This window comes from Chiloscyllium punctatum, chromosome 37 (assembly GCF_047496795.1).
Source record: "Chiloscyllium punctatum isolate Juve2018m chromosome 37, sChiPun1.3, whole genome shotgun sequence".
NCBI lineage: Eukaryota > Metazoa > Chordata > Chondrichthyes > Orectolobiformes > Hemiscylliidae > Chiloscyllium > Chiloscyllium punctatum.
This window is the reverse complement of record NC_092775.1, coordinates 55258504-55285581: the sequence shown is the minus strand read 5'-3', so window position 1 is coordinate 55285581 and position 27078 is coordinate 55258504. Positions and strand designations below refer to the sequence as shown.

At 43.2% G+C, this 27078-nt stretch overlaps 1 protein-coding gene across 1 annotated transcript in view; it reads right to left on the bottom strand.

Annotated features, from left to right (window-relative positions):
• Positions 1-4665: 4665 nt before the first annotated feature.
• The window catches only part of LOC140463123 (endothelin-1-like), a 101088-nt gene continuing 78675 nt past the window's right edge, over positions 4666-27078 (bottom strand). Inside the window, exon 4 of the mRNA XM_072556855.1 lies at positions 4666-6687. Within this exon, the coding sequence (XP_072412956.1) occupies positions 6525-6687 (163 nt within the window). The 3' untranslated portion in view covers positions 4666-6524. The remainder of the gene's footprint in view (positions 6688-27078) is intronic.

Here is a 27078-nt window from a genome sequence, read left to right as displayed (position 1 = left end):
GATGGATAACACACGGGGATATAGCTTTAAATTGAGGGGTGATAGATATAGGACAGATGTCAGAGGTAGTCTCTTTACTGAGAGAGTAGTAGGGGCGTGGAACGCACCGTGTGAAACAATAGTAGACTCACCAACTTTAAGGGTATTTAAATGGTCATTGGATAGGCATATGGGTGTGAAAGGAATAGTATAGGTTAGATGGGCTTTAGATTGCTTCCACAGTCGGCGCAACATCGAGGGCTGAAGGGCCTGTACTGCGCTGTATTGTTCTAAGTTTCTATATCTTCAACCATCATCCACTTCTCGTATCACAGACACAAACTTAATATGGGAGCTTTTACCAGGGACCTGTCAGGAGCAGTAAGTCACTGACTTGAGTCTTTACATCTGACATTGGAGAGCAGAGGTTTCTGGGAAAGGAGGGACTTTTTTATGTCCCTCCAGCTATACAAGTGAGTGCTTTCTAAACACGAGACCCTAGCTTTGTAGGGCTTCCCACCCATATCCTCCCCTAACCTGAAACACCAGGGACACATCAGGTAAGCTTCTCTTTTTTATATTCTGATAAGGGACTAGCAGGGATGGCAGTGCAGGGAGAGGAATGGTCATCCTGCATGATGTTTGAGGTGAGGTACGCCATTAGTGCCCTATCCACATACATCTGCAGGAAGTGCACCCAACTCTCGCTCCTCCAAGATCATGTTAGGGAACTGGAGTGGAGCGGGATGAACTTCAGATCATTCGGGAGACAGAGGCTGCGGTAGATAGGAGTTACAGGGAAGTATTTATTGCTAGGCATGAGGAAAGCTGGGTAACTGTTAGAAGGGGAAAAGACAGTCAGTGCAGGGATCCCCTGTGGTCATTCCCCTGAAAAATATGTATACTGTTTTGGATACTGTTGGGAGGGGATGATTTACCAGGGGCCCGCAGTGTAGGTCTCTGGCACAGAGTCTATCCCTGTTGCACAGAAGGAGGGAGAGGAGGAGAGTGTTAGTCGTTGGGGACTCAATAGTTAAAGGGTCAGATAGAAGGTTTGTTGGGAACGAATGCCTCCCAGGTGCCAGGGTCTGTAATGTCTCGGATTGTGTTCTTGGGATCCTGAAGGGAGCGGGTGACCAACTCCAAGTTGTGGTCCATGTAGGTATCAACGACATAGATAAAAAGAGGATAGGGATGTAAGGCAGGATTTCAGGGAGCTAGGGTGGAAGTTGAGAGTTAGAACAAACAGAGTTGTTTCTCTGGTTTGTTACCTATGTCACGTGATAGCGAGGCAAGGAACAGGGAGAGATATCAGCTGAACATGTGGCTGCAGGGATGGTGCAGGAGGGAGGGTTTCAGATGCTTGGATAATTGGGCCCAGTCTGGGTAAGGTGGGACTTGTACAAACAGGACAGTCTTTACTTGAACCAGAGGGGTACTAATATCCTGGGTGGGAAATTTGCTGGTGCTATTTGGGTGTGTATAATCTAGGTCAACAAGGGGATGGGAACCTGAGGTGTCATTCCAGTGCACAGGAGGATGAGAGTAAGGAAGGCATGAACAGGATTTCAGGGTCACAGGAATGTGCTGGCAGACAGCAACTGGTTTGAAGTGTGTCTACTTCAACGGCAGAAGTATCTGGAATAACGTAGGTGAGCTTGAAGCATGGATAGGTACCTGGGACTTTGATGTTGTGGCCATTTTGGAGACATGGATAGAGCAGGGTGAGGAATGGATGTTGCAGGTTCCAAAGTTTAGATCTTTCATTAAAAACAGAGAAGGCAGTAAAAGAGGAGAAAGTGAGGCCTTGTTAGTCAAGGACAGTATAACGGTGGCTGGAAGAACTTTTAACGCGGACATGTCTACTGAGGTGATATGGGCTGAGGTTAGAAACAGGAGAGGAGAGGTCACACTGCTGGGAGTTTTTTATAGGCCTCTGCAGAGTTCCAGGGACGTGGAGGAGAGGATTGGCAGAACAATTCTGGGTAGGAGTGAAAGGAACAGGGTGGTCATTATGGGGGACTTTAACTTCTCCAACATTGACTGGAAATGCTATAACTCTAATACATCGGATGGATCAGTTTTTTATCCAATGTGTAGAGGACGGTTTCCTGACACAATATGTCAAAGGGTCAACAAGAGAGGCTGGATCTGGTGCTTGGTAATGAACCAGGCCAGGTGTTTGATTTAGTTGTAGGTGAGCGCTTTGGGGAAAGTGACTATAATTCAGTTAAGTTTAGTTTAGTGATGGAAAGGGATAGGTAATGTTATAGATGGGGGAAAGGCAATTATGTTGCGATTAGGCAAGACTTAGGATGCATAGTATGGGGTAGCAAAATGCAGGGGATGGGGACAATCGAAATATGGGACTGGTTTAAGGAACAGATATTGCGTGTCCTTGATAGGTATGTCCCTGTCAGGCAGGGAGGAAGTGATAAGGTAAGGGAACCATGGTTTACAACAGAAATTGCATCTCTTGTTAAGCAGAAGAAGGAGGCTTATGTGACATTGAGACAAGATGGTTCAGATGAGGTGATGGAGAGATACAGATTAGCTAGGAAGGATTTAAAGAGAGAGTTAAGAAGAGCAAAGAGAGGACATGAGCAGTATTTAGCAAATAGAATAAAGCTTTCAAAAGGTACGAGTGGAATAAAAGGATGATTAGGGTAGGGATGGGGCCTGTCAAAGACTGATATTAGAAGTTGTGTGTGGACCCTGTGGAGATCAAAGAGTTGCTAAACAAATATTTCTCATCTGTTGTCACTCAAGAAAAGGAGAATATTGTAAAGCAGAAGAATGAGATACGGGATCGAGATTAGTAAGGAGGAGGTGTTATGAATTCTAGAAGGAGTGAAAGTAGACAAGTCCCCTGGGCCAAATGGGATTTATCTGAGGATTCTCTGGGAAGCTAGGGAGGAGATGTTGGAGTCTTTGGCCTTGGTCTTTGAGTAATCTTTTTCTACAGGTTTAGTACCAGAGGACTGGAGGATTGCAAATGTTGTGCCCTTGTTCAAGAAGGGAAATTGAGATGACCCAGGTAATTATAGACCAGTGAGTCTTATATCTGTTGTAGGAAAACTTTTGGAAAGGTTTATAAGAAATAGGATTTGTAATCATCTGGCAAGCACAATTTGATTGCAGATAGTCAACATGGTTTCGTCAAGGGTAGGTCATGTCTTACAAATCTCATTGAGTTGAGAAGGTGGCCAAGCATGTGGATGAGGGTAGGGCAGTTGATGTGGTATACATGGACTTCAGTAAACCTTTGATAAGGTTCCACACGGCAGGCTGTTGGAGAAAATGCAGGGCATGGAATTGAGGATGATTTAGCAGTTTGGATTAGAAACTGGCTTTCTGTAAGAAGGCAGCGAGTGGTAGTCGATGGAAAATATTCAGCCTGGATTCAGGTTACTAATGGTGTGTCACAAGGATCTGATTTGGGACCACTGCTGTTCGTCACAAGCATAGGTGGATGGGTTTGTAAGTTTGCAAACGATACTAAAGTCGGTGGAGTTATGGACAGTGTGGAAGAATGTTACAGGGGGACTTTGATAAACTGCAGAATTGTGCTGAGAGGTGGCAAATGGAGTTCAATGCAGATAAGTGTGAGGTGATTCACTTTGGGAAGAATAAGAGGAAGACAGAGTACTGGGTCAATGGAAAGATTCTTGGCAGTGTGGATGTGCAGAGGGATCTTGGTGTCCATGTACATAGATCACTGAAAGTTGCCACCCAGGTTGATAATGGTGTTAAGAAGGCATACAGTGTGTTAGGTTTCATTGGTAGAGGGATTGAGTATGGAGCCGTAATGTCACTTTGCAACTATACAAAAAGCTAGTGCGGCCACACTTGGAATATTGTAAACAGTTCTGGTCGCCCCATTACAGGAAGGATATGGAAGCATTGGAAAAGGCATAGAAGAGATTTACCAGGATGATGCCTGGTCTGGAGAGAAGGTCTTACGAGGAAAGGTTGAGAGACTTGGGTCTGTTCTCATTGGAGAGAAGAAGGCTAAGAGGGGATTTGGTAGAGACATACAAGATGATCAGAGGATTAGATAGGGTAGACAGTGAGAGTCTTATTTCTAGGATTATGACATCAGCTTTAACAAGGGGGATAGCTGCAAATTGAGGGGTGATAGATTTAAGACAGATGTCAGAGGCAGGTTCTTTACACAGACAGTGGTAAGGGCATGGAATTCCCTGCCTGCTAATGTAGTCAACTCAACCACATTAGGGGCATTTAAATAATCCTCGGTAAAGCACATGGATGATGGTGGGATAGTGTAGGGGGATGGGCTTAGATTAAATCACAGGTTGGCGTACCATCGAGGGCTGAAGGGTCTGTTTTGCGCTGTATTGTCCTATGTTCTATGTTCTCTGGTGTTGTGATGCTATGGTGATCTGTGGGGCAATATGACGAATATATGGTGAAGTGCTAATAGACTTGTGTCCTTATGGATAGATTAATGTATAGCCAATGTTATATGATTTGCAAATTATAAACAGGCAAGTGGCTGAGAGATGAGACACAATGCCCATCCTGGCACCAGCTATTAATTGAAGATCTCAGCAGAGAGCAATACAGAGGCAGTATCACTCTGCATTCTCCTCAAATCAAGCAAAATATCTGCTGCTATTGCCATCAATCACAACGCATTCCACAGATTTTCCTGGTGCAGTTACAGATTTGTGAATTGATTTACTCTTGTCACATGTACCTAAGTACAGTGAAAAGTTTTGTTTTGTGTGTAGTGCAGGCAGATCATAATATATAAGGACATTCAGATTATAGGATGTTTCGACAGAGCAAGGCATACAAGGTTACCATTGCACAGGAGGTAACAAAAGCAAGGTCAACATTAGATTTGAAATTTGAGAGGTCCATTCAGCATCTAGTAACAGTAGGGAAGAAGCTGTTCTTGAACCTGTTGGTGCATGTGTTTAACTTTCTGTATCTTCTGCCTGATGGAAGAGGTTGGAAGAGAGTATAACTGGAATGGGAAGGGTCTTTGATGATGTTGGCTGACTTCCATGGCAACGAGAAGTATAGATGGTGTCCATGGATGAGAGGTTGGGTTGTGTGATGATCTGGACTGTGCATACAACTCTCTGTAGTTTCTTATAGTCCTTGGCAGAACAGTTGCTGTATCAAGCTGTGATGCACCCAGAAAAAAATGTTTTATTTGATGCTTCTGTAAAAGTTGGGGTGAGTCCTCATGGACATGTCAAATCTAATAAGCCTCCTGAGGAGGAAGAGGTATTGCTGTGCCTTCCTTACCCTCACATCTATGTGGGAGGACCAGGACAGATTCTTATCATCCCTGCTAAGAAATTGACACTCTCGACCCTCTGCACCTCAGCTCCATTGATGTAGATAAGGGGCTTGTTATCCTCCTTTCTTCCTGAAGTCGATGATCAGTTCTTTAGTTTTGATGACATTGAGGGAGAGATTGTTATCTTTGCACTATGACACCAAGCATTCTATCTCCTTCCATATTCTGACTTGTCATTGTTCGATGTCTGGCCTACAATGGTGGTGTCATCAGTGGACCTGCAGATGACACTCAGACAAAATTTGGCCACATCATCGTGAGCGTACAGGGAGTACTGCAGGGGGTTGAGTACACATCTTTACAGGGAACAGGTGTTGAGGATTATCTTGGAGAAAGAACTGTTGTCTATCTTCACTGATTGCACTCTGTGGGTCTTGAAGCAGAGGATCCAGTTTTGGGGAGCACAGCAAAGACGTAGGTCTCAGAGTTTGGAGATTAGTTTGGTTGGGATTAAAGTGTTACAGGCAGAGCTGTAGTCAGTAAGTAGAAGCCTGATGTTGGCATTCTTATGAAATAACTGCACAGAGGCTGGTGTCCCATCACTAATTCACCCTTTATTTATGAGTGCACAGTCCATTGGCTGTGGCCAGCCCGCTGAGAATCAGTCCTCAACTGAGGAGATTCTAATCTCCTGGTTATATTGGTCATTCAAGGCTTTCCTGATTGGCCCAGGTTAAAACCCCAATCAAGATCCTTGTAGTTAACAAGGTCAATTTGCTTCCAATGACTATAATTATTATCCAGATGTTCTCGATTTTAATGTAGGGCTAGGAAGATGGTGTCTGCTGTGTTGCACTGGTCAGCAAATTGTACATGATCGAGGCTTGAGTTGGTGTGAGTCATGACTAACCTCTCGAAGCCTTTCATAATTATGGAGGTCAGAGCCATGGGCCTTAACAGCTCAGTGGCATATGTTTTCCTTGGTACTGGGATGATGGTGGTCTTCTTGAAGGAAGTGGGGACATCAGATTGTAGCAAGGAAAGGTTAAAGATATCAGCAAACACTCCTGCCAGCTGGTCCGCATAGGATCTGAGTGTACAGCCGGGCACTCCATCTGGCCCAGTTGCTTTCCTCGGGTTCAATTTCAAGAAGGCCGATCTGATGTCTGCAGCAGTAACTGAGAGAACAGATGTGTCCGGGGCTGTTGGGACAGGTGACACTGCATCACTGGCATTCTGTTCGAATTGAGTATAAAAAGTAGGAACCGCATCAGAGAGGGATGTGTTTTTGTCCACTGTTTTGTTCTGCATCATTGTGTATCCCATAATATCGTGTAGGCCTTGCCACAGGCAACGGATACCTTCGAGGTGTCTCAGTGGGCGCATGGAACGTGACCTTCTGTCCACTCGACCACACCGTCTTGTCGAGAAGGCTGTGAGAAGAGACAGAACTCGTGAAACAAATACCTTGAAATTATAGAACTCCAGTTCCATTTCCCACAGTAGTGCTGTCCCTTAAATTAAATGTGTTGTTACCATTAGTCAATAGGAGGGAATGATTAAGAGTATCAGTGTTGAAGAGAGAGACTGTCTGAGAACGGTCAAGGACAGAATCTATTGGATTATAACTACGAAAATATAGAGACACCATGATAATTGATTTACTTTATTCTTTTGACCACCTCTATATAAAGGAATATGTTTCTAGGGAAATTACCAAGAGGTGGAAAAAACTATAGAATAATGATAATTGGGAGACTTTAATCATTCTATATATTCTCGAGTAGTCATAATATAAAGGCCAGAGGAGGAAGATCTTTTGAAGTGTGTTCAGGGGTTTTCCTGATTTGTACATCCCCAGCCCAATAGAGTAGGAAGCCATTGATGGATCGGGGTCTGGGGAATAAGATGGGTTAAATGATAATTAGGGGACATTTAAAGGAAAGTAATCATTGTATCATGAGAATAAGCAAGCATTTCAACAAAAATAACAAATGCAGAGAGTCCCAATGTGAGGAGGCATCCAGATCAGGCAAACTGGAGGAAAAGATTGTCAGAGGAAACTCTAAAGGGAGAATACACAGTATGCATTGGAACAGGTTTGAACGCGTATATGAGGGAGAAATGTAGATCAAACAGATCCAGAGCTCCCTGGATGATTAAGAGATACAAAGATGAAGCAAAGGTGCATGTAGCAGATATTAGGTAGATGTTGCAAGTAAGAACCAGGCTGAAAATTTAAAGGGGAAGTGAAAAAGAAAGAAATACATAGTATAGGTATTCTTTAAAATAAATTGGAAATTCAAGTTTTCTATGGACCTTACAACATTTTCACACTATGAGAAAAACTGGAGGATTGGGACAAGACACTGTAGTAAGACAGTCAGCATGCACAGGACAGGCTGAATGGTCCCCTTCAGTGTCATAACCAGTGTATGATTCTTTGATCAGAATTATGAAACATCTCCTTAAATATCTGGCACTGCTGTCTATGACCTTGCCTTCTAATTTATTTTGCCAACACTTTAACTAATTGCCTTCCCAGCTTTATAATTGCCTTTATTTAGGCTTACAACATTCGATTCAGACTCTTCTCAAACTCAACTGAATGTGATGTTCTAATATAGAGTCATACCAGTCCATGCCAAATTTAATCCAAAATCAAACTAGTCCCACTTGCCTGCTTCTGGTCCACATTCCTCCAAACCTTTCCTGTTCTTAACTAAATGTGTTTTAAACATTGTAATTGTACCCACATCCACCACTTCCTCAGGAAGTTCATTCCACACATGAACCTCCTGTTGCATAAAAGATTTGCCTCTTTTTTAAATCTCTCTCCTCTCACCTAGTCATGAAATCTCCCTTCGTATGGAAAAGACAACTATCATTAATTCTATCTATACTTCTCATTATTTTATAAACTTCTATCAGGTCACCTCTCAACCTCCCACGCTGCAGTTAAAAAAGTCCCAGCATATCCAGTCTTTCTTTATAACTCAAACCTTGTATACCCGGTCAACATCCTGGTAAGTCTCTTCTGAACCCTCTCCAGCTTGATAATGTCTTTCCTGTAATTGGGCAACCTGAACTGGACATAGTATTCCAAAAGAGGCCTAATGTTATGATCAATTTCCTAGAGGATCCTTGACTACAAAGCCATTAATTTGTATTATCTTATTATACATTAGAGGGTTTAAAATAAACAGTTCAACTGATTGGTTTCGTTAATTATTTTACTATTAAACTGTCCTTATGAATTCATCCTTCAGACTGATTTTGCAAATTTGATCTGACAATCCATGTGGAGATTAAATAGCCCATGATCATTGCAGTGCTTTTCTTATAAAACCCTCATTATTTCTTAGATTTATACATTGTCCGACTCTATAGTCACTCCCACCAGTTTCTTATCTCCAATTTCTTAACTCCAATTGAACTGTGCCTACCTTTTGATCCTCCAAATCAAACCAAGACCATTTCTAATGCATATACTGATTTCATCATTTTTGGCATGCTTACCTTCATTGGTCAGAACATTAAGTGTGGGAATTGGCACACCAGGTTGCAGCTGTATAGAACATCGGTGAAGCCACTTTTAGAAAACTGTGTACAATTCTGGTCACCCTTCTAGAGAAAGGATGCTGTTAAACTTGAGATGGTACTGGAAAGATTTATATGGATGTTGCCAGGACTGGACAGTTTGAGCGTGTATCAACTGGAACTTTTTCCTGAGAGCATCAGAGGCTGAGGGATGACCTTGTAGAGGTTTGTAAAATGATGAGGGGTATGAATAGGGTGAATAGCCAAGGTCTTTTTCCCAGGGTGAGTGTGTCCAAAACTAGAAGCAATACGTTTAAGGTGAGGGTAAAGTTTTGAAAAGGACCTTATTGGTAACTTTTTCATGCAGAGGGTGGTGCTTGTGTATGGAATGAGCTGTCAGAAGAAGTAGTGAAGGGGGTACAATTACAACATTTAAAAGGCATCTGGATGGGTAAATGAATAGGAAGGGTTTGGAAGGATCTGGGCCAGATGCTGGCAAATGGGACTAGATCAGATTGGGATGTTTGGTCAGCAGGGACGAGTTGGACTGAAGAGTCTGTTTCTGTGCAGTATGACTCTATGACTCAATAACTACCGCCACTATCCACTCATCTTGTGGTTTCTCACTATCCTTTTGAAATGTCTGGTAACCCTGAATATTTAGATTTCAGCCTGGTTCATCGTGCAATCATGTCTCTGTTGTGAATTTCTTTCATGCACCTACAAAGACTAAGTGCATTCAGATCAGGACTCTTACTTTTTCTCTTTTTACCATTTTCCTGAATACAACGCTATTTGTGGGTACACCTGAATGATTTATTCCCACCACATTACGAAAATTATTTCCCAAATAATAACACTGCCCAATTGCCTTTTCTATTCTCTTTAATTTGCTAAATTTTCTCTCTCTTTAACTCTCTACTCATCCTCTCCCCAATATTTAAAGTCCTCTCCACAGCCCTAGTTATATAATTCACCAGAACGTTGTGCCAGGGGATTCAAGTGAAGGAAATCACACAGTATGGACCCCACTTTCCCCACTTCTGGTGCCAGTGCCCCATGAAGCAAAACCCATTACACCCAAAGCAATCTTTGAGCCCAGCATCTAACTCTCTGAGTTTACTATTGTGGGGATTGGCTTAGCTCAGTTGGTTGGGTGTTTGGAAAAAACCATTGAAATGTTTGAGATTGCTTACAATTTCTTTCCTGTGTGCAACCTGTAGTGAAATCAGGTCTACATTCAGATAAATGAACATTAACAAGCTTTACTGAGCATCACTATAAACGGGGGATGGTAAAAGGTAACATGACTGGTGCCTACACACTCAGGTCCCAGATCCATATTTGTATGTCATACCTTCTTATACACATGCTCGATATCTACTATTTGTCTAATCATATAGTCAACCCTTTACTCTGCATCACCTCCAAGTTTAGCCTTCCCATAAACTGTTCAATTCATGAACTATTTACAATTTACATCCAACCCCTACATTGCATACCCAGTTTCTTGAAGCTTTATTTCAATGCAAGGAGTCTTACATTAGACTGGTGAACTCAGGACATGTTTGGGAACATTGGATTGGGACATCATAGTTCTTACAGAAATTTGGCTGAGGGATGAACAGGACTGGCAGCTTAATATTCCAGGTTTTAGATGTTATAGGAAGGATTGAATGGAAGGAGAGGCAGGGGAGTGGCGACTTTGATTAAGGAAAACATTAATGCTGTTTCTAAAGAAGGTATTTCTGAAAAATTGTCAAGTGAAAGTGTTGGCATGAAATTAGAAATAAGAAAGGAATTATCACCTTAATGGGTTTGATTTACAGAACTCCCAGTAGTCAGATGAAAATTGAGGAAAAATATGTAGCGATATCTCAGACATATGAAAGAATAATAAGATTGTAATAATAGGGGATTTTAATTTTCCATATATTGACTGGGAATACCATTGAGTTATAGAGTCATAGAAATGTGCAGACCCTTTGGTCCAACTCATCCATGCTGACCAGATGTCCCACATTAATCTAGTCCCATTTGCCAGCACTTGGCCATTATCCCTCCAAACCCTTCCTATTCATATATGCATGAAAAAGTTGCCCCTTAGGTTCCTTTTATATCTTTCCTCTCTCACCCTAGCCTATGTCCTCAAGTTTTGGGCTGTCCTACCCCAGGGGAAAAGACCTTATTTCTTTCCTTTATCCATGCCCCTCATGATTTAAAGGCTTGGATGGTAAAGAATTTGTTAAATGTGTTCAAGAAAATTTTCTTTATCAATATGTAAATGGTCCAACTAGAGAAGGAGCAAACCCTGACTTTCTCCTGGGTAATAAGGCAGCGTAAGTAACTAAGGTGATTGTAAGGAGCACTTTGGGTCAAGTGATCATAATTCTACTAGTTTTACAATGCTCATGGGAAAAGATAAGTCTTCCAAAAAAGTTAAACTTCTTTATTGAACTAAGGCAAATTTTATTGGTATGAGACAAGAACTTTCAAAGTTGATTGGAGTAGACCGTTGCAGGTAAAGGGGCATCTGACAAGTGGAAGGCTGTCAACAATTGTGATTAGGAGAATTCAGTGTCATTATGTTCCTGTCAGAGTGAAAGGTAAGCCTGGTAGAATTAGGGAACAATGGATGAATAAAGATATTGACGCTCTAGTCAAGAATAATGAAGAACCATATATTAGATATGGGCAACTGTGTTCAAGTGAATCACTTGACCAGTATAAAGAATGCAATGGAACTCTTAAGAGGGAAATCAGGAAGGCAAAAAGGGGCTATGCAATAGTCTTGTCAGATTAAGTTAAGGATAATCCAAAGAAATTCTATAAGTACATAAAGAGTAAGAGAGAGTAGGACGCCTTAATGATTAAAGAGATCATCTTTGTGTTGACTTCATGAGATGGGAGAGATATGGGGATAGATATATTGGCTCAATGGTTAGCATTGCTGCCTCACAGTACCAAGGACCCAGCGTTGATCCACCCTAAGGCATTGTCTGTGGAGTTTGCACATTCTTCCTGTGTTTGCATGGGTTTCCTCCAGTTTCCTCTCACAGTTCAAAGATCTGCAGGTTAGGTGGATTGGCCATGCTAAATTGCCCATAGTGTCCGGGGATGTGTAGGCAAGGTGGATTAGCCATTGGAAATGCAGGGTTACAAGCATAGGGTAAGGGTTTGAGGCTGGGTGGGATGTTATTTCGAGGGTCAGCGTGGACTCATTGGGCCAAATGGCATGCTTCCACTCTCTAAGGATTCTATGATATCAAATGAATATTTCAAGTCAGTTTTTACTGTGGAAAAAGAAATGGATGCTTGAGAATGCAGAGAAATAAATATTGATGTTTTGAAAACAATTAACTTACAGAATAGGATGTGCTAGACCTGATTAGTATTTCCCAGCAAGTTGTGGGAAGTTAGGAAGGAAATTGCAGGGCCCCTTTCTGAAATATTTGTATCATGAATGCCTGCGGGTGAGATGCCGAATGACTGGAGAATGGCTAATGTCATGTCTTTGTTTAAAAAGGGATGTAAAGAGAAGACTGAAAACCATGGACCTGTGATGTCTGTCTTCGATGGCGGATATGTTGTTGGAGGTTTTTCTGAAAGATGGGATTTGTAAGCATTTGGAGAGGCAAGGAATGAATAGGGACAGTCAGCATGGTTTTCTGCAAGGGAAATCATGTTTCACAAACTTGATTGAGGTTTTTCATTGAATCCTAGAACCCTACAGCACTGAGACAGGCCCTTTGGCCTGATCTGGGCCACGCCGATCAAAACTTTCATTCATGCTCACTTCATTTCCCTGCACTTGGCCCATATCCTTCTAAACCTTTTCTATCCATGAATTTGTCCAAATGCCTTTGAGATATTGTTATAGTACACACCTCAACCACATCCACTGGCAGCTCATTCCATCTGTGTACCACCCTCTGTGTAAAAAAAATTGCCCCTCAGCTTCTCTTTGATTCTTTCCCCTCTCATCTTAAACTGATGCCCTTTAGTCCTCGATTCCCCAAATCTGGGGAAAAGATTGAGTGCCTTCACCCTATCCATGTCTCTCATGATCTTATACATCTCCAAGGTCCCCCTCCTCAGTGTCCTATGCTTAAAAGCAAAAAGTCCTGGCTTGTCCATCCTCTCCTGATGACTCAGATCATTGAGTCCAGGCAACATCCTTGTAAATTTCTTCTGTAGCCCTTCCAGTTTAATAACATCCTTCCTATTACAAGGTGACCAAAAATGAACATAGTACTCCAAGTGTGGCCTCACCAATGTCCTGTATAACTGTAACACAACTTTCCAACATTTATACTCAATGCCCTGACTGATGAAGGCCAGTATGCCAAAAGTCTTCTTTGCTGTCCTGTCTCTTGAACGTTATGTAATGAAACTGACAAGCTATCCTAGATCTGGCCCTGTATAATGAGACAGGAATAATTAATTACCTCATAGTTAGGGCTCCTCTTGGAAGGAGTGATCCCAGTATGATTGAATTTAGAATACAGATGGAGAGTGTGAAGATAAAATCTAGTACCAGGGTCCTGCTTAAACAAGGGAGACTCCAAGGGGATAAGGGAGTACTTGGCTAAAACAGACTGGAAACAAAGATTTTATGGTGGGACAGCTGACGAGCAGTGGAGGACTTGCAAAGCAATTTTTCAAAGTGCTCAGCAAAAGTATATTCCAGTGGAAAGGAAGGACTGTAAGAAAAGGGGTAATCTGTCATAGGAGTCTAAGGAAATAAGGGAAGCTATCAAATTGAAAGAGAAGGCCAAGATGGTCAAGATCAGCGGGAAACTAGAAGATTGGGAAATCTTTAATGGTCAACAGAAAGCCACAAAAAGAGCTATAATGAAAAGTAAGACAGAACATGGGAAAAATCTAGTGACTATAAAGACAGATAACAAAGGCTTTTAGAAATATATAAAATGAACAAGAGTGGCTAAAGTAAACATTGGTCCTTTCGAGGATGAGAAGGGGCATTTCGTTATGGGATATGATGAAATGGCTGAGGCATTGAACAGGTACTTTGAGTCCGTCTTTACTGTGGAGGACACTAATAACATGCCTGTAATTGACAAAGAGATGAAGGTAGGTGAGGACCTGGAAACAATCATTATTACTGAAGAGGTAGTGTTGGGCAAGCTGATGGAGCTAAGGATAGACAAGTCTCCTGGCCCTGATGGAATGCATCCCAGGATGAAGTCATAGAGTCATAGAGATGTACAGCATGGAAATAGACCCTTTGGTCCAACCCGTCCATGCCGACCAGATATTCCAATCCAATCTAGTTTCACCTGCCAGCACCCGGCTTATATCCCTCCAAACCCTTTCTCTTCATATACCCATCCAGATGACTTTTAAATGTTGCAATTGTACCAGCCTACACCACTTCCTCTGGCAGCTCATTCCATACACATGCATCACCCTCTGCGTGAAAATGCTGCCCCTTAGGTCTCTTTTATATCTTTCCCCTCTCACCCTAAACTTATGCCCTCTACTTCTGGACTCCCCCATCCCAGGGAAAAGACCTTGTCTATTTACCCTATCCATGCTCCTCATGATTTTATAAACTTCTATAAGGCCACCCCTCAGCCTCTAACACTCCAGGGAAAACAGCCCTAGCCTATTTTGGGCGGCATGGTGGCCCAGTGGTTAGCACTACTGCCTCATAGCACCAGAGACCTGAGTTTGAATATCTGCCTTAGGCAACTGTTTGTGTGGAGTTTGCACATTCTCCCTGTGTCTGCGTGGTTTCCTCCGAGTGCTCTGATTTCTTCCCACAGTCCAAAGATGTGCAGGTTAGGTGAATTGACCATACTAAATTGCCCGTAGTGTTAGGTGAAGGGGTAATTGTAGGGGAATGGGTCTGGGTGAGTTGCTTTTCAGAGGGTTGGTGTGGACTTGTTGGACCGAAGAGCCTGTTTCCACACTATAAGTAATCTAATCTATTCAACCTCTTCCTATGGCTTAAATGCTCCAACCCTGGCAAAATCCTTCTAAATCTTTTCTGAACACTTTCAAGTTTCACAACATCCTTCTGATAGGAAGGAGACCAGAATTGCACACAATATTCCAAAAGTGGCCTAACAAATGTCCTGTACAGCCACAACATGACCTCCCAAATCCTGTACTCAATACTCTGACCAACAAAGGAAAGCATACCAAATGCCTTCTTCATTATCCTATCAACTTGCGACTCCACTTTCAAGGAGCTATGAACCTGCTCCAAAATCTCTTTGTTCAGCAACACTCCCTAGGACCTTACCATTAAGTGTATAAGTCCTGCTAAGATTTCCTTTCTCTGGGAAGCAAGGGAGGAGATTGCAGAGCCATTGGCCTTGATTTTTGTGTCCTCTTTGTCTACAGGAGTAGTGCCAGAGGACTGGAGGCTAGCAAACGTGGTTCCCTTGTTCAAGAAGGGGAGTAGGGATAATCCTGGTAACTATAGGCCAGTGAGTCTCACTTCTGTTGTGGGCAAAGTCTTAGAGAGAATTGTAAGGGATAGGATTTATGCACATCTGGATAAGAATAATGTGATCAAGGATAGTCAGCATGGTTTTGTGAAGGGCAGGTCATGCCTCACAAACCTTATTGAATTCTTTGAGAAGGTGACTAAGGAAGTAGATGAGGGGAAAGCGGTAGATGTGGTATATATGGATTTTAGTAAGGCGTTTGATAAGGTCCCCCATGGTAGGCTACTGCAGAAAATACAGAGATATGGCATTGAGGGTGAGTTGGAGGTTTGGATTAGGAATTGGCTGGCTGGAAGAAGACAGAGGGTAGTAGTTGATGGCAAAGGTTCATCTTGGAGTGCCGTCACTAGCGGTGTTCCGCAAGGATCTGTTTTGGGACCATTGCTGTTTGTCATTTTTATAAATGACCTGGAGGAAGGGTTAGAAGGTTGGGTGAGCAAGTTTGCGGATGATACGAAAGTCGGAGGAGTTGTAGACAGTGAGGAAGGATGTGGCAGGTTACAGCGGGATATAGAGAAGCTGCAGAGCTGGGCAGAAAGGTGGCAAATGGAGTTCAATGTAGCTAAGTGTGAGGTGATTCACTTTGGTAAGAGTAACAAAAAGATGGGGTACTGGGCTAATGGTCGAATACTTGGTAGTGTGGAAGAGCACAGGGATCTTGGTGTCCATGTACACAGATCTCTGAAAGTTGCCACCCAGGTAAATAGTGCAGTGAAGAAGGCATATGGCGTACTGGCTTTTATTGGTAGAGGAATTGAGTTCCGGAGTCCTGAGGTCATGCTGCAGTTGTATAAGACTCTGGTGCGGCCGCATCTGGAATATTGTGTGCAGTTTTGGTCGCCATACTATAGGAAGGATGTGGAGGCACTGGAACGGGTGCAGAGGAAGTTTACCAGGATGTTGCCTGGTATGGTAGGAAGATCCTATGAGGAAAGGCTGAGGCACTTGGGGTTGTTTTCATTGGAGAAAAGAGAGTTTAGGGGTGACTTGATAGAGGTGTACAAGATGATTAGGGGGTTAGATAGGGTTGACAGTGAGAACCTTTTTCCACGTATGGAGTCAGCTATTACAAGGGGGCATAGCTTTAAATTAAGGGGTGGTAGATATAGGACTGATGTTAGGGGTAGGTTCTTCACTCAGCGAGTCGTAAGTTCATGGAATGCCCTGCCAGTAGCAGTGGTGGACTCTCCCTCTTTATGGGTATTTAAGCGGGCATTGGATAGGTATATGGAGGATAGTGGGTTAGTGTAGGTTAGGTGGGCTTTGATCGGCGCAACATCGAGGGCCAAAGGGCCTGTACTGCGCTGTATTCTTCTATGTTCTATGTTCTAAAATGCAGCACCTCGCATTTATCTGAATTAAACTCCATCTGCCACTTCTGTTGTAATCTGAGGTAACCCTCTTCGCTGTCCACTACACCTCCAATTTTGGTGTCATCTGCAAACTTACCAACTATACCTCATATGTTCACACCCAAATCATTAATATAAATATACTAAACGAGATAGCAGGAGAAATATCAAGCGCACTTGCGGTAATTTTCCAAAATTTGCTGGACTCTGGGACAGTTCCAGTACATTGGAAAACTGCAAATGTGACGCCACAGTTTAAAAAGGGCGGTAGAAAAAAGATTATAGACCGCTTAGCCAAATCTTTGTAGTGGGGAAGATACTTGAGTCTATTATCAAGGAAGAAATAGCAAGACACCTCAATAGAAATTGTCCCATGGACTGATGCAGCATGGGTTCATGAAGGGCAGGTCAAACTTAACACATCTTTTGGAATTCTATGAAGATATTATGAGCAAGGTGGACAATGGGGACCCAGTAGATGTCTTGTAACTAGATTTCCAAAAGGCCTTTGACAATTTGCTGCACAAGAGGCTGCCGCATGAGATAAAGATGCATGGCATTACGTGTAAAGTATTAGCGTGGATAGAGGATTAGTTGACTAACAGAAAGCAAAGAGTTGGAAGGAATGAGCGCTATTCTGGCTGGCAATCAGTAATTAGTGGTGTGCCTCAGGGATCAGTGTTGGGACCACAATTATTTCCAATTGATAGAGATGATTTGGAGTTGGGGACCATGTGTAGTGTGTCAATGTTTGCAGATGACACTAAGGTGAGTGGCAGAGCAATGTGAGCATTGGACTGTAAAACTTTGCAGAGGAACATAGATACAGTGAGTGAGTGGGCAAAGGTCTGGCAGATGGAATACAATGTCAGGATATGTGAAGTCATCCATTTTGCTAGGAGCAACAGTAAAAAAGATTACAGGTGACGTTATGACAAGAGGGAATCGCCTCAAGATGAGAGGGAGCAGATTTAGGACTGAATTGAGAAGGAATATCTTTACCCAGAGGGTTGTAAATCTATGGAATTCCTTGCCCAGGGAAGTAGTTGACACTACTTCATTAAAAGGTTTTAAAGCTAAGATAGATTTTTTTTTGAAAAATAAAGGAATTAAAGAATACAGTGAGAGCACAGGTCAGTGGAGCTGGGTCCACGAAAAGATCAGCCCTGATCTTATTGAATGGTGGAGCAGGCTTGAAGGGCCAGACGACCTAATCCTGCACCTAGTTCGTATGTTCTTATGACTCCATGTTCAAAGAACTGTGAACTTGAACTCCAAGATCCCTCTGTTCCACGACACTCTTTAAGGCCCTACCATTATCATGTAATTCCTACCTTGATTTGACTTTCCAAAATGCAAGATCTCATACTAATTCATGTTAGACTCAGCCCACCTCCCCAGCTGATCAAGGTTCTGCTGCAATTTCAGATAACTTTCCTCACTGTCCACGATACCATCTACTTTATTGTCATTGGCAAACTGACTAAACATGCAATATGTACATTCTCATCCAAATCATTGATGTAGACTACCAACAGTAATGGGTCAAGAGTGTGGTGCAGGAGAATCAAAGTTTTGAGCGTAAGCTCTTCATCACTTTTTCCCAACAAACAGTAGTGGGCCCAGCACTTACTCCTGAGGCACTTCATTAGTCACAAGTCTCCAGTCCTTCCACTATTACCCTCTGCTTCCTGCCATCAAGACAAGTCAGTATCCAACTGGTCAGCTTGCCATTGATTCCAGCCAATGTAACCTTCCAGAGCAGCTTGGAATCCTATCAAAGGCCTTATTGAAATCCATATAGACTATGTCTACCATCCTGCCCTCATCAAAGAACACTAACAAATTTGTGAGACATGATCTCCCACTCACAAAGCCATGCTGACTTGTCCTAATCAAACCCTGTCTTTCCAAATGCATGTATATCTTATCCCTCAGAACCTTCTCAATCTACCTTCCACAGATGTTAAGCTTACTGACCTGTAGTTCCCAGGCTTTTCTTTTCAGCCCTTCTTGAATAATGGCACATCATTTGCTAACCTCCAGTCTTCTGGGATATCACCCTCATGATGATGCAGAAATGTCAGCCACAGTTTTGTTTCCAACCTCTTGCCATGTTCTTGGATATGTCTGGTCAGGACCAAGAGAGTTATCCACCTTCTAACACATTCCACACTTCCTCTAATGTGATTTGGACTGTCTCCAAGATATCACGATTGACTTCCCCAAGTTCCCAAGTCTTCATGTCTTTCCCCATGATAAACACAGAGGAGAAATATTCATCGAGAACCTTGTCCAGCTTCTGCGGTTCTACACATACATGTGCACTTTGTTCCTTGAGGGATCCTATTCTGTCTCTAGTTATTCTTTTCCCTTTAATATACTTAAAGTTTTTGAGGAAGTAACCAAAAAGTTTGATGAAGTCAGAATGGTTGACATTGTTTACTTTGACTTTAGTAAAGCTTTTGACAAGGTTCTGCAGGCTAGACGAATTAGTAAAGTCAGATCACCTGGGATTCAGTGTGAGCTTGTCAAATGGACACAAAATTGGCCTAATGTCAGGAGACAGAGAGTGATGGCGGAGAGTTGTTTTTGGGATGGGAAGCCTGTTACCAGCCTGTTACCACAGGGATTGGCACTGGGTCCACTTTTGTTTGTCAATTATATATACGATTTAGATGAGAATATAGAAGGCATGGTTATTAAGTTTGCAGATGACACCAAGATTGGTGGTATAGTGGACAGTGAGGAAGGTTATTTAAAATTAGAAAGAGTTCCGGATCTAATGGGTCAACAGGCTGAGGAGTGGCAGATGGAGTTTAATTTGGATACATTTGAGATATGGTATTTTGGTTAAACAAACAAGGGCAGAATTTATACAATTAAAAGTAGGGCCACACTTAAGAGTATTGCAGTCAATTCTGGTTGCCACATTTCGGAAAGGATGTGGAGGTTTTGGAAAGAGTGCAGAAGAGATTAACCAAGACGCTGCCTGGATTAGAGGGGATGAGCTACAAGGAGAGGCTAGAAAAACTCGGGTTGTTTTCTCTGGAGCGGCGGGGCCTATGGGGAGACTAGATAGAAGTCTATAAAATTATGGAATGCATGGATAGGGTTGACAGTCAGAATATTTTTCCCAGAGTTGAAATGTCTAATAACTAGGGGTCATACATTTAAAGTGAGAGGGGGAAAGGTCAAAAGAGTTGTGAAGGGCAAACATTTTACACAGAGAGTGGTAGGAGTCTGAAATTGCTGCTGGGGTGGTGGAGGCAAACATGGTAGGGGCATTTAAGAGACTTTAAGATAAGCACATGCATATGCAATAAATGGAGGAATATGCACCAAGGACAAGTAGAAAGGATTAGTTTAATTTGGCACCATGTTTTGCACAACATCGTTGCATTGTACTGTTCAATGTTCTATGATTCTGTAGTGATTGGAACGAGGTTCAGATAGATCTCCTTGACTACGAGATCCTTGATTGGGGTTGTTACCCTGAGCTGAACAAGGAGTCCTGGCTGACAGATATAAATGAGCAAGTCAGGCAGCAACTGAAGAGCTGGAGAATTGACATTTCGGGCATAAGCCCTTCATCAGGAATGAGGCTTGTGGGCTGGAGGCCTGAGAGATAAATGTGATGGGCTGGGGCTGGGGCTGGGGCTGGGGCTGGGGCTGGGGCTGGGGGGGGTGGGGGGGGGGGGGAGCGGAGGCGGTGGTGAGGGTGAGGCGGGATGTAGCTGAGAATGCAATAGGTGGATGAAGGTGGGGGAGAAGGTAATAATTAGCAGAGGAGGGTGAACAGATAGACGGGAAGGATGATGGACAGGTCAAGAGGAAAGTGCCAAGTTGGAGACTTGGGACTGGGAGAAGGTGGGGGAGGGGAAATGAGGAAGCTGGTGAAATCCATATTAATCTCATGTGGTTGCAGGGTCCCAAAGCTTTAACTCCCCCGCGCACTCCACCAAGGACACACAGGTCCTGGGTCTCCTCCATCACCAAACCCTAACCACCTGACACCGAGAGGAAGAATGCTGGGACCCTGCAACTGCACAGGATTAATGTGGATTTCATCAGTTTCCTCATTTCTCCTACCCCCCCCCCATCCCGGTCCCAAGCTTCCAACTTGGCACCACCCTTTTGACATTAGATTAGATTCTCTACAGTGTCGAAACAGGCCTTTGGGCAAACCGGTCTACAGCGAAGAGTAATCCCTCTGACTAATGCACCTAACACTATGGGCAATTTAGCATGGCCAATTCACCTGAGCTGCACATCTTTGGACTGTGAGAGGAAACCAGAGCACCCAGAGGAAACCCACACAGACACAGGGAGAATGTGCAAACTCCACACAGACAGTCGCCCGAGGCTGGAATCGAACCTGGGACCCTAGTGCTGTCAGGCAGCAGTGCTAACCACTGAGCCATCATGCTTATCCATCATCTTTCCCATTCATCTGCTCCATCCTCCTCTCCTATCTATCATCTTCGTCCCCACCTTTATCTACCTATTGCATTCTCGGCTACCTTCCCTCCAGCCCCACCACCCCCCCCTCCCATTTATCTCTCAAGTCCCCCCGGCCCACAAGCCTCATTCCTGATGAAGGGGGGATGCCCAAACCATCGATTCTCCAGCTCCTTGGATGCTGTCTGACCTACTATGCTTTTCCAGGACCACACTCTTGACTCCGACCTCCAGCGTCTACAGTCCTCACTTTCCCCTGACAACTATAAATAGGAGTTTAAGTGTCTCCTTACTCTAGAGACTGGCTTTGGCCTGACTTGTCAGAGTCCATGTGCTGTGCTTGTGTTAGTAAAGGGTGACTTGGTGAGGGGATTCTGGCCTCTATACAGTTATTTCAAACTCTATGACGAAGGTTTACTTCAGCAATGCTCATGACTGCCTTGCAGGAGATGTTAGGTGTCTATTCCTTATCAGTTCCTTGAATTGTAGATGTTGATGGAGCAGGATGTCAGCTCCTTGCGACAAGTGCTTCCTGGACTGTGACACTTCTGAAGACCTGAACGACCAATCAAGAAAACACTGGCTTAGGACATAGAACATAGAACATAGAACAGTACAGCACAGAACAGGCTCTTCAACCCACGATGTTGTGCCGACCACTGATCCTCATGTATGCACCCTCAAATTTCTGTGACCATATGCATGTCCAGCAGTCTCTTAAATATCCCCAATGACCTTGCTTCCACAACTGCTGCTGGCAACGCATTCCATGCTCTCGCAACTCTCTGTGTAAAGAACCCGCCTCTGACATCCCCTCTATACTTTCCTCCAACCAGCTTAAAACTATGACCCCTCGTGTTAGCCATTTCTGCCCTGGGAAATAATCCCTGGCTATTGACTCTATCTATGCCTCTCATTATCTTGTATAGCTCAATTAGGTCCCCTCTCCTCCTCCTTTTCTCCAATGAAAAAAGTCCGAGCTCAGTCAACCTCCCTTCATAAGACAAGCCCTCCAATCCAGGCAGCATCCTGGTAAACCTCCTCTGAACCCTCTCCAAAGCATCCACATCTTTCCTATAACGGGGCGACCAGAACTGGACGCAGTATTCCAAGTGCATCCTAACCAAAGTTTTATAGAGCTGCAACAAGATCTCACAGTTCTTTAACTCAATCCCCCTGTTAATGAAAGCCAAAACACCATTTGCTTTCTTAACAACCCTGTCCACTTGGGTGGCTATTTTAAGCGATCTATGTACCTGCACACCAAGATCCCTTTGTTCCTCCACATTACCAAGAATCCTATCCTTAATCCTGTACTCAGCTTTCAAATTCGACCTTCCAAAATGCATCACCTCGCATTTATCCAGGTTGAACTCCATCTGCCACCTCTCAGCCCATCTCTGCATCCTGTCAATGTCCCGCTGCAGCCTACAACAGCCCTCTATACTGTCAACGACATCGCCAACCTTTGTGCCAAGTGCAAACTTGCTAACCCATCCTTCAATCTCCTCATCCAAGTCATTAATAAAAATTACAAACAGTAGAAGCCCAAGGACAGAGCCCTATGGAACATCACTCACCACTGACTTCCAGGCAGAATATTTTCCTTCCACTACCACTCGCTGTCTTCTGTTGGCCAGCCAATTCTGTATCCAGACAGCTATGTTCCCCTGAATCCCATTCCTCCTGACCTTCTGAATGAGCCTACCATGGGGAACCTTTTCAAATGCCTTGCTGAAGTCCATATACACCACATCCACAGCTCGACCCTCATCAACTTTTCTAGTCACATCCTCAAAGAACTCAATAAAGTTTGTGAGGCATGACCTGCCCCTCACAAAGCCGTGTTGACTGCATTTAATCAAGCCATGCTCCTCCAGATGGTCATAAATCCTATCCCTCAGAATCCATTCTAACACCATGCAGAGGACAGACGTGAGACTGACGTGAGACTAAAGAAGGGGAAAATGATGAATGGAAATTCCCCTTCCCACATTCCTCTGCATTACATTGTAATCCATTGATTTACCAAGTAGACCAAAGGAAGAGAAAAAAAAACATTCTGTATTCAAGGAATTGAGGGCTGCTCTACTACTGTGAGGGTTGGAATTACTCTTTCTGTACATAGCCACATCAGTTCCACACTGGTTTTAGTTTGGGACTGCTTCTGTGCAGACATGGGCAGCTGGCACTGTGGTTAGCAGAGACCCGGGTTCAATTCCCGCCTCAGGTGACTGTCTGTGTGGAGTTTGCATATTCTCCCCGTGTCTGTGTGGGTTTCCTCTGGGTGCTCCGGTTTCCTCCCACAGTCCAAAGATGTGCAGGTTAGGTGAATGGGCCATGCTAAATTGCCCATAGTGTTAGGTGAAGGGGTAAATGTAGGAGAATGGGTCTGGGTGGGTTGCGCTTCGGCGGGTCGGTGTAGACTTGTTGGGCCGAAGGGCCTGTTCCCGCACTGTAAGTAATCTAAATATCATCTCCTGGACCCATCAGAAAGTGTGCCAAGACAGCAAGAAAATAACTTTCTAAGTCATAGTCTGACAGAACATTACTGCATAAAGAATGCAAAGTTAGATTCAAGGCATTCAGAATTCTCCTAACCTCAGTCACATCTTTGCACTGGTCAGTTATTAAGGGTTAACATTCTATATTTTCTTTCCCTTTTATTTATAAATCTTGTTTCAAAAGATCGTCATTTATTTTAGTTTATTTCTGTCAGTGATGAAGATTTGTTTATTCCTGAGTCTTCTGTGAATTTAAACTAAGAGAGTGGGAATAAAGGTGTATTTAGCCAAATGTATGACTAATGGGATCATTAGTAAAGGATCAGTGCTTTGGCCCAGTTAATCATGTTGTATGCAAATGACCTGCGGGAACCAAATGCAACCTTTTTGAAGTTTGCTGACAATGCAAACTGGGCTAAACATCAAGTTATGCACTTTGGTGTGAAATACAGAAATGCAAACTATTATATAAACGGTTTCATATTAGGAAATGGGGTTATTTAGCTGTGTTGGCTGTATGGCTATTTTGTGATGCATAGTGGTGCCAACAGCATAGGTTCAATTCCTGCAGTTACCATGAAGGATTCTTGTTCTCAATCTCTTCTCCTTACCTGAGACGTGATAGCCCTTTAATGAGAGAGCAACCCTAGGGTCTGCTAGGCTATGGCAACTTGATTGGGAAAGGTGGATATATAGAGACACCTGGGTGTTCTTGCACACCAGTTAATGGAAGTAGATGGGCAATAACCAATAGGATGGCTAATATTTATTGGCCTTCACTGCAAGAGGATTGGAGTTCAGAAGTAGAGATGCCTTACTGCAGTTCTACAGTGTCTTGGTACCTGAAATATTGTGTGCAATTTTAGTCTCCCTATATAAGAAACAATATACTTGCCATAGAGGGAGTGCAGTAGTTCTTTACCAGGCTGATACTAGGGATGGTAGAACTGTCCAATGAGGAGGCATGTAATCATAGAACATTGTGAGGGGATCTCACTGAAATGTAGAGAATTCTAACAAGGCTACACAGACTACGTGAAGGGAGGATGTTTTCTTTGATATAGAGGCCAAGTCACTGAGTATATTCAGCAGATGGATATTTTAGGATTTTAAGGGCATCAAAGAGAATGGGGAGGAAGTGAAAATATGACACCGAAGTAGAGAATCAGCCATGATGATATTGAATGGTGGAGCAGGCTCGAAGGAGTGAATGGCCTACTCCTTGATCCTAGTTTCTATGTAAGACCTTTTTATCCCAATTCTTCCTTCTTGTTAGATAATCAGGCTTTTAATATATTACCCTCTACAACATTGGCTCTTATATTGTGTAGTAACCTTTCATGTGGCACCGCACTGAAATGCTTTTGGAAGTCCAAGTACACCATATCTACAGGCTCCCCTTTATCGAATGACTTACTTCCTCAAAGAACTCTAAAAAAGTAGTTGAACATAATTTTCCTTTGACAAAACAATATTGATTTTGTCTAATTCGTTTATGATTTTCTAAGAATCCTGTGTTAACCTCCTTAATAATGAATTCCGGGGGATCCAAGATGGCGGTGACCCAGTAAGTCTGAGTCTATAGTGCTCTTCCCAAGATTTGGGTAAAGTGGGTCACCCACCCCTACCACACTCACCAAATCATTCATAATAGCTGTTAAATTTAATTAGTTGCTTAGTATTACATTTAAACAGTCTAATATTTAGTAAAAATGACCAAAGGAAAGGGAGCCCGCAGCTCTCAACAAGCAGGACCCCCTCCCCCACCCTCTCCCTCTTCAGCTGCAGCAGAGGTGTCCACAGCCGCCCCGGGGGACTTACCTACAGTAACAAGCCTTGTGGAGATGATCTCCAAACTGGACGCGAAGATCAACGCTTTTATCGAGGAGTCCCGAAATCAATGGGACTCAATCTCGGCCGCGCTGCAGAAGCACGACCGAGACATCCAGGAAATCGAGCGCCAAGTCGGAGGGGCAGAGTTAAAGGCCGCAACCTCCGAAACTACAGCGATAATCGAGGTCGTCGAAAAAATATTCGTTTGCTGGGCCTTCCTGAACGGGAAGAGGAAGGCCAGCTTACAGCGTTCCTCGAGCAGTGGCTGCCACAGCTTTTAAGTCTGGCAGATGGATCAGGCCAGGTAAGGGTGGAATGGGCCTACCGGGTCGCAATACACAGGCCAGGCTCGAACCAGCGCCCACGCCCAGTCCTGTTCCGGCTGCAGAGCTATAGGAAGAGGCAGATACTCCTAGAAGCTTCTAGAAATCTTGGAAAAGACCCCCAAGCTATGATCTATAAAGGATCCAAGATCATGTTATTCCAGGACTTTTCTCCAGTTCTGGTCCAAAAGAGGAAGGCATTCGACGAGGCGAAGAAGCGCTTAAGGGACTTAAATATTCAGTACACCTTACGCTACCCAGCGACGCTACTCTTTAACCATGAAGGATCCGTGTATAACTTCAGATCACCAGAAAAGGCTAAGGAATTCTTGGACTCTCTTAGATAAATTGTAAGAGATAATGGATGTTGGTTTGCCTTTCCCCCCCACTCCGGTTTATATCCCCCCCCTTTTTTTACTTACCTTACTGTTTAATATTATCATGGGGGGGTGGAGAGAGAGATTTGATTTTCTCCCCCCCCACCCCCTTGGGGTTGTTTCTTTTATTATTTTATGTATATATGTGGGTATGTATATATGTGTGTGTATATGTATATATGTGTATGTATATATATATATATATATATATGTGTGTGTGTGTGTATGTATACACGCTGGGGGGGTTGGTTAGTGTTGGTGGGGGGAGGTGGTTACCTTATTCTATTTTACCTCTGTCTTGAGGAGCAGGGTTGTTTCTCCCTTGTTATTTTGTATTATTATATTTAATTATTATTTGTTGAGGTTGTAATTTTATAGTTATATGTTTATATATGGTATTAACATTACCAAATATATCCAGGTGTTGGTGTGGGTGGGGGTAGGGTGCTCACTGTTAACTCTAGCTTTGTATTATATCTGAATTCTCCTCATTTTATTGAGGAGCACCTGGGCAAGGGTGGGGCATTGGTTGGGAGAGGATATGATGGACCTTTGGAGAGGAAGTAACACCCCCTGGGAACAAGGGGGAAAATCTCCACTTAGATACGTTTTATATTTTTTTTATTTAGAAATAGTTTTTTATTATACTGTTGTGAGTGTATTAGAGAGCCTTTACTTTTGTGAATTTTATATGCTCTATGCTCGGGATGTTCTGGATAGGGTTTCCCCTGCCGAGGGGTCTTGGATTTGCCCGGATGATTATGGTTGATCAGTCGGTTAAGTGGTGCACCTGGAATGTCAAGGGGAGTAATTCTCCAGTCAAAAGGAAGAAAATATTATCAAATCTTAAGAAAGAAAGAGTTGATATAGCTCTTCTACAGGAGACACACCTGTCGGATAAAGAACACTTGAAATTACGACAGGGTGGATTTAATCAGGCCTTTTTTTCTTCTTT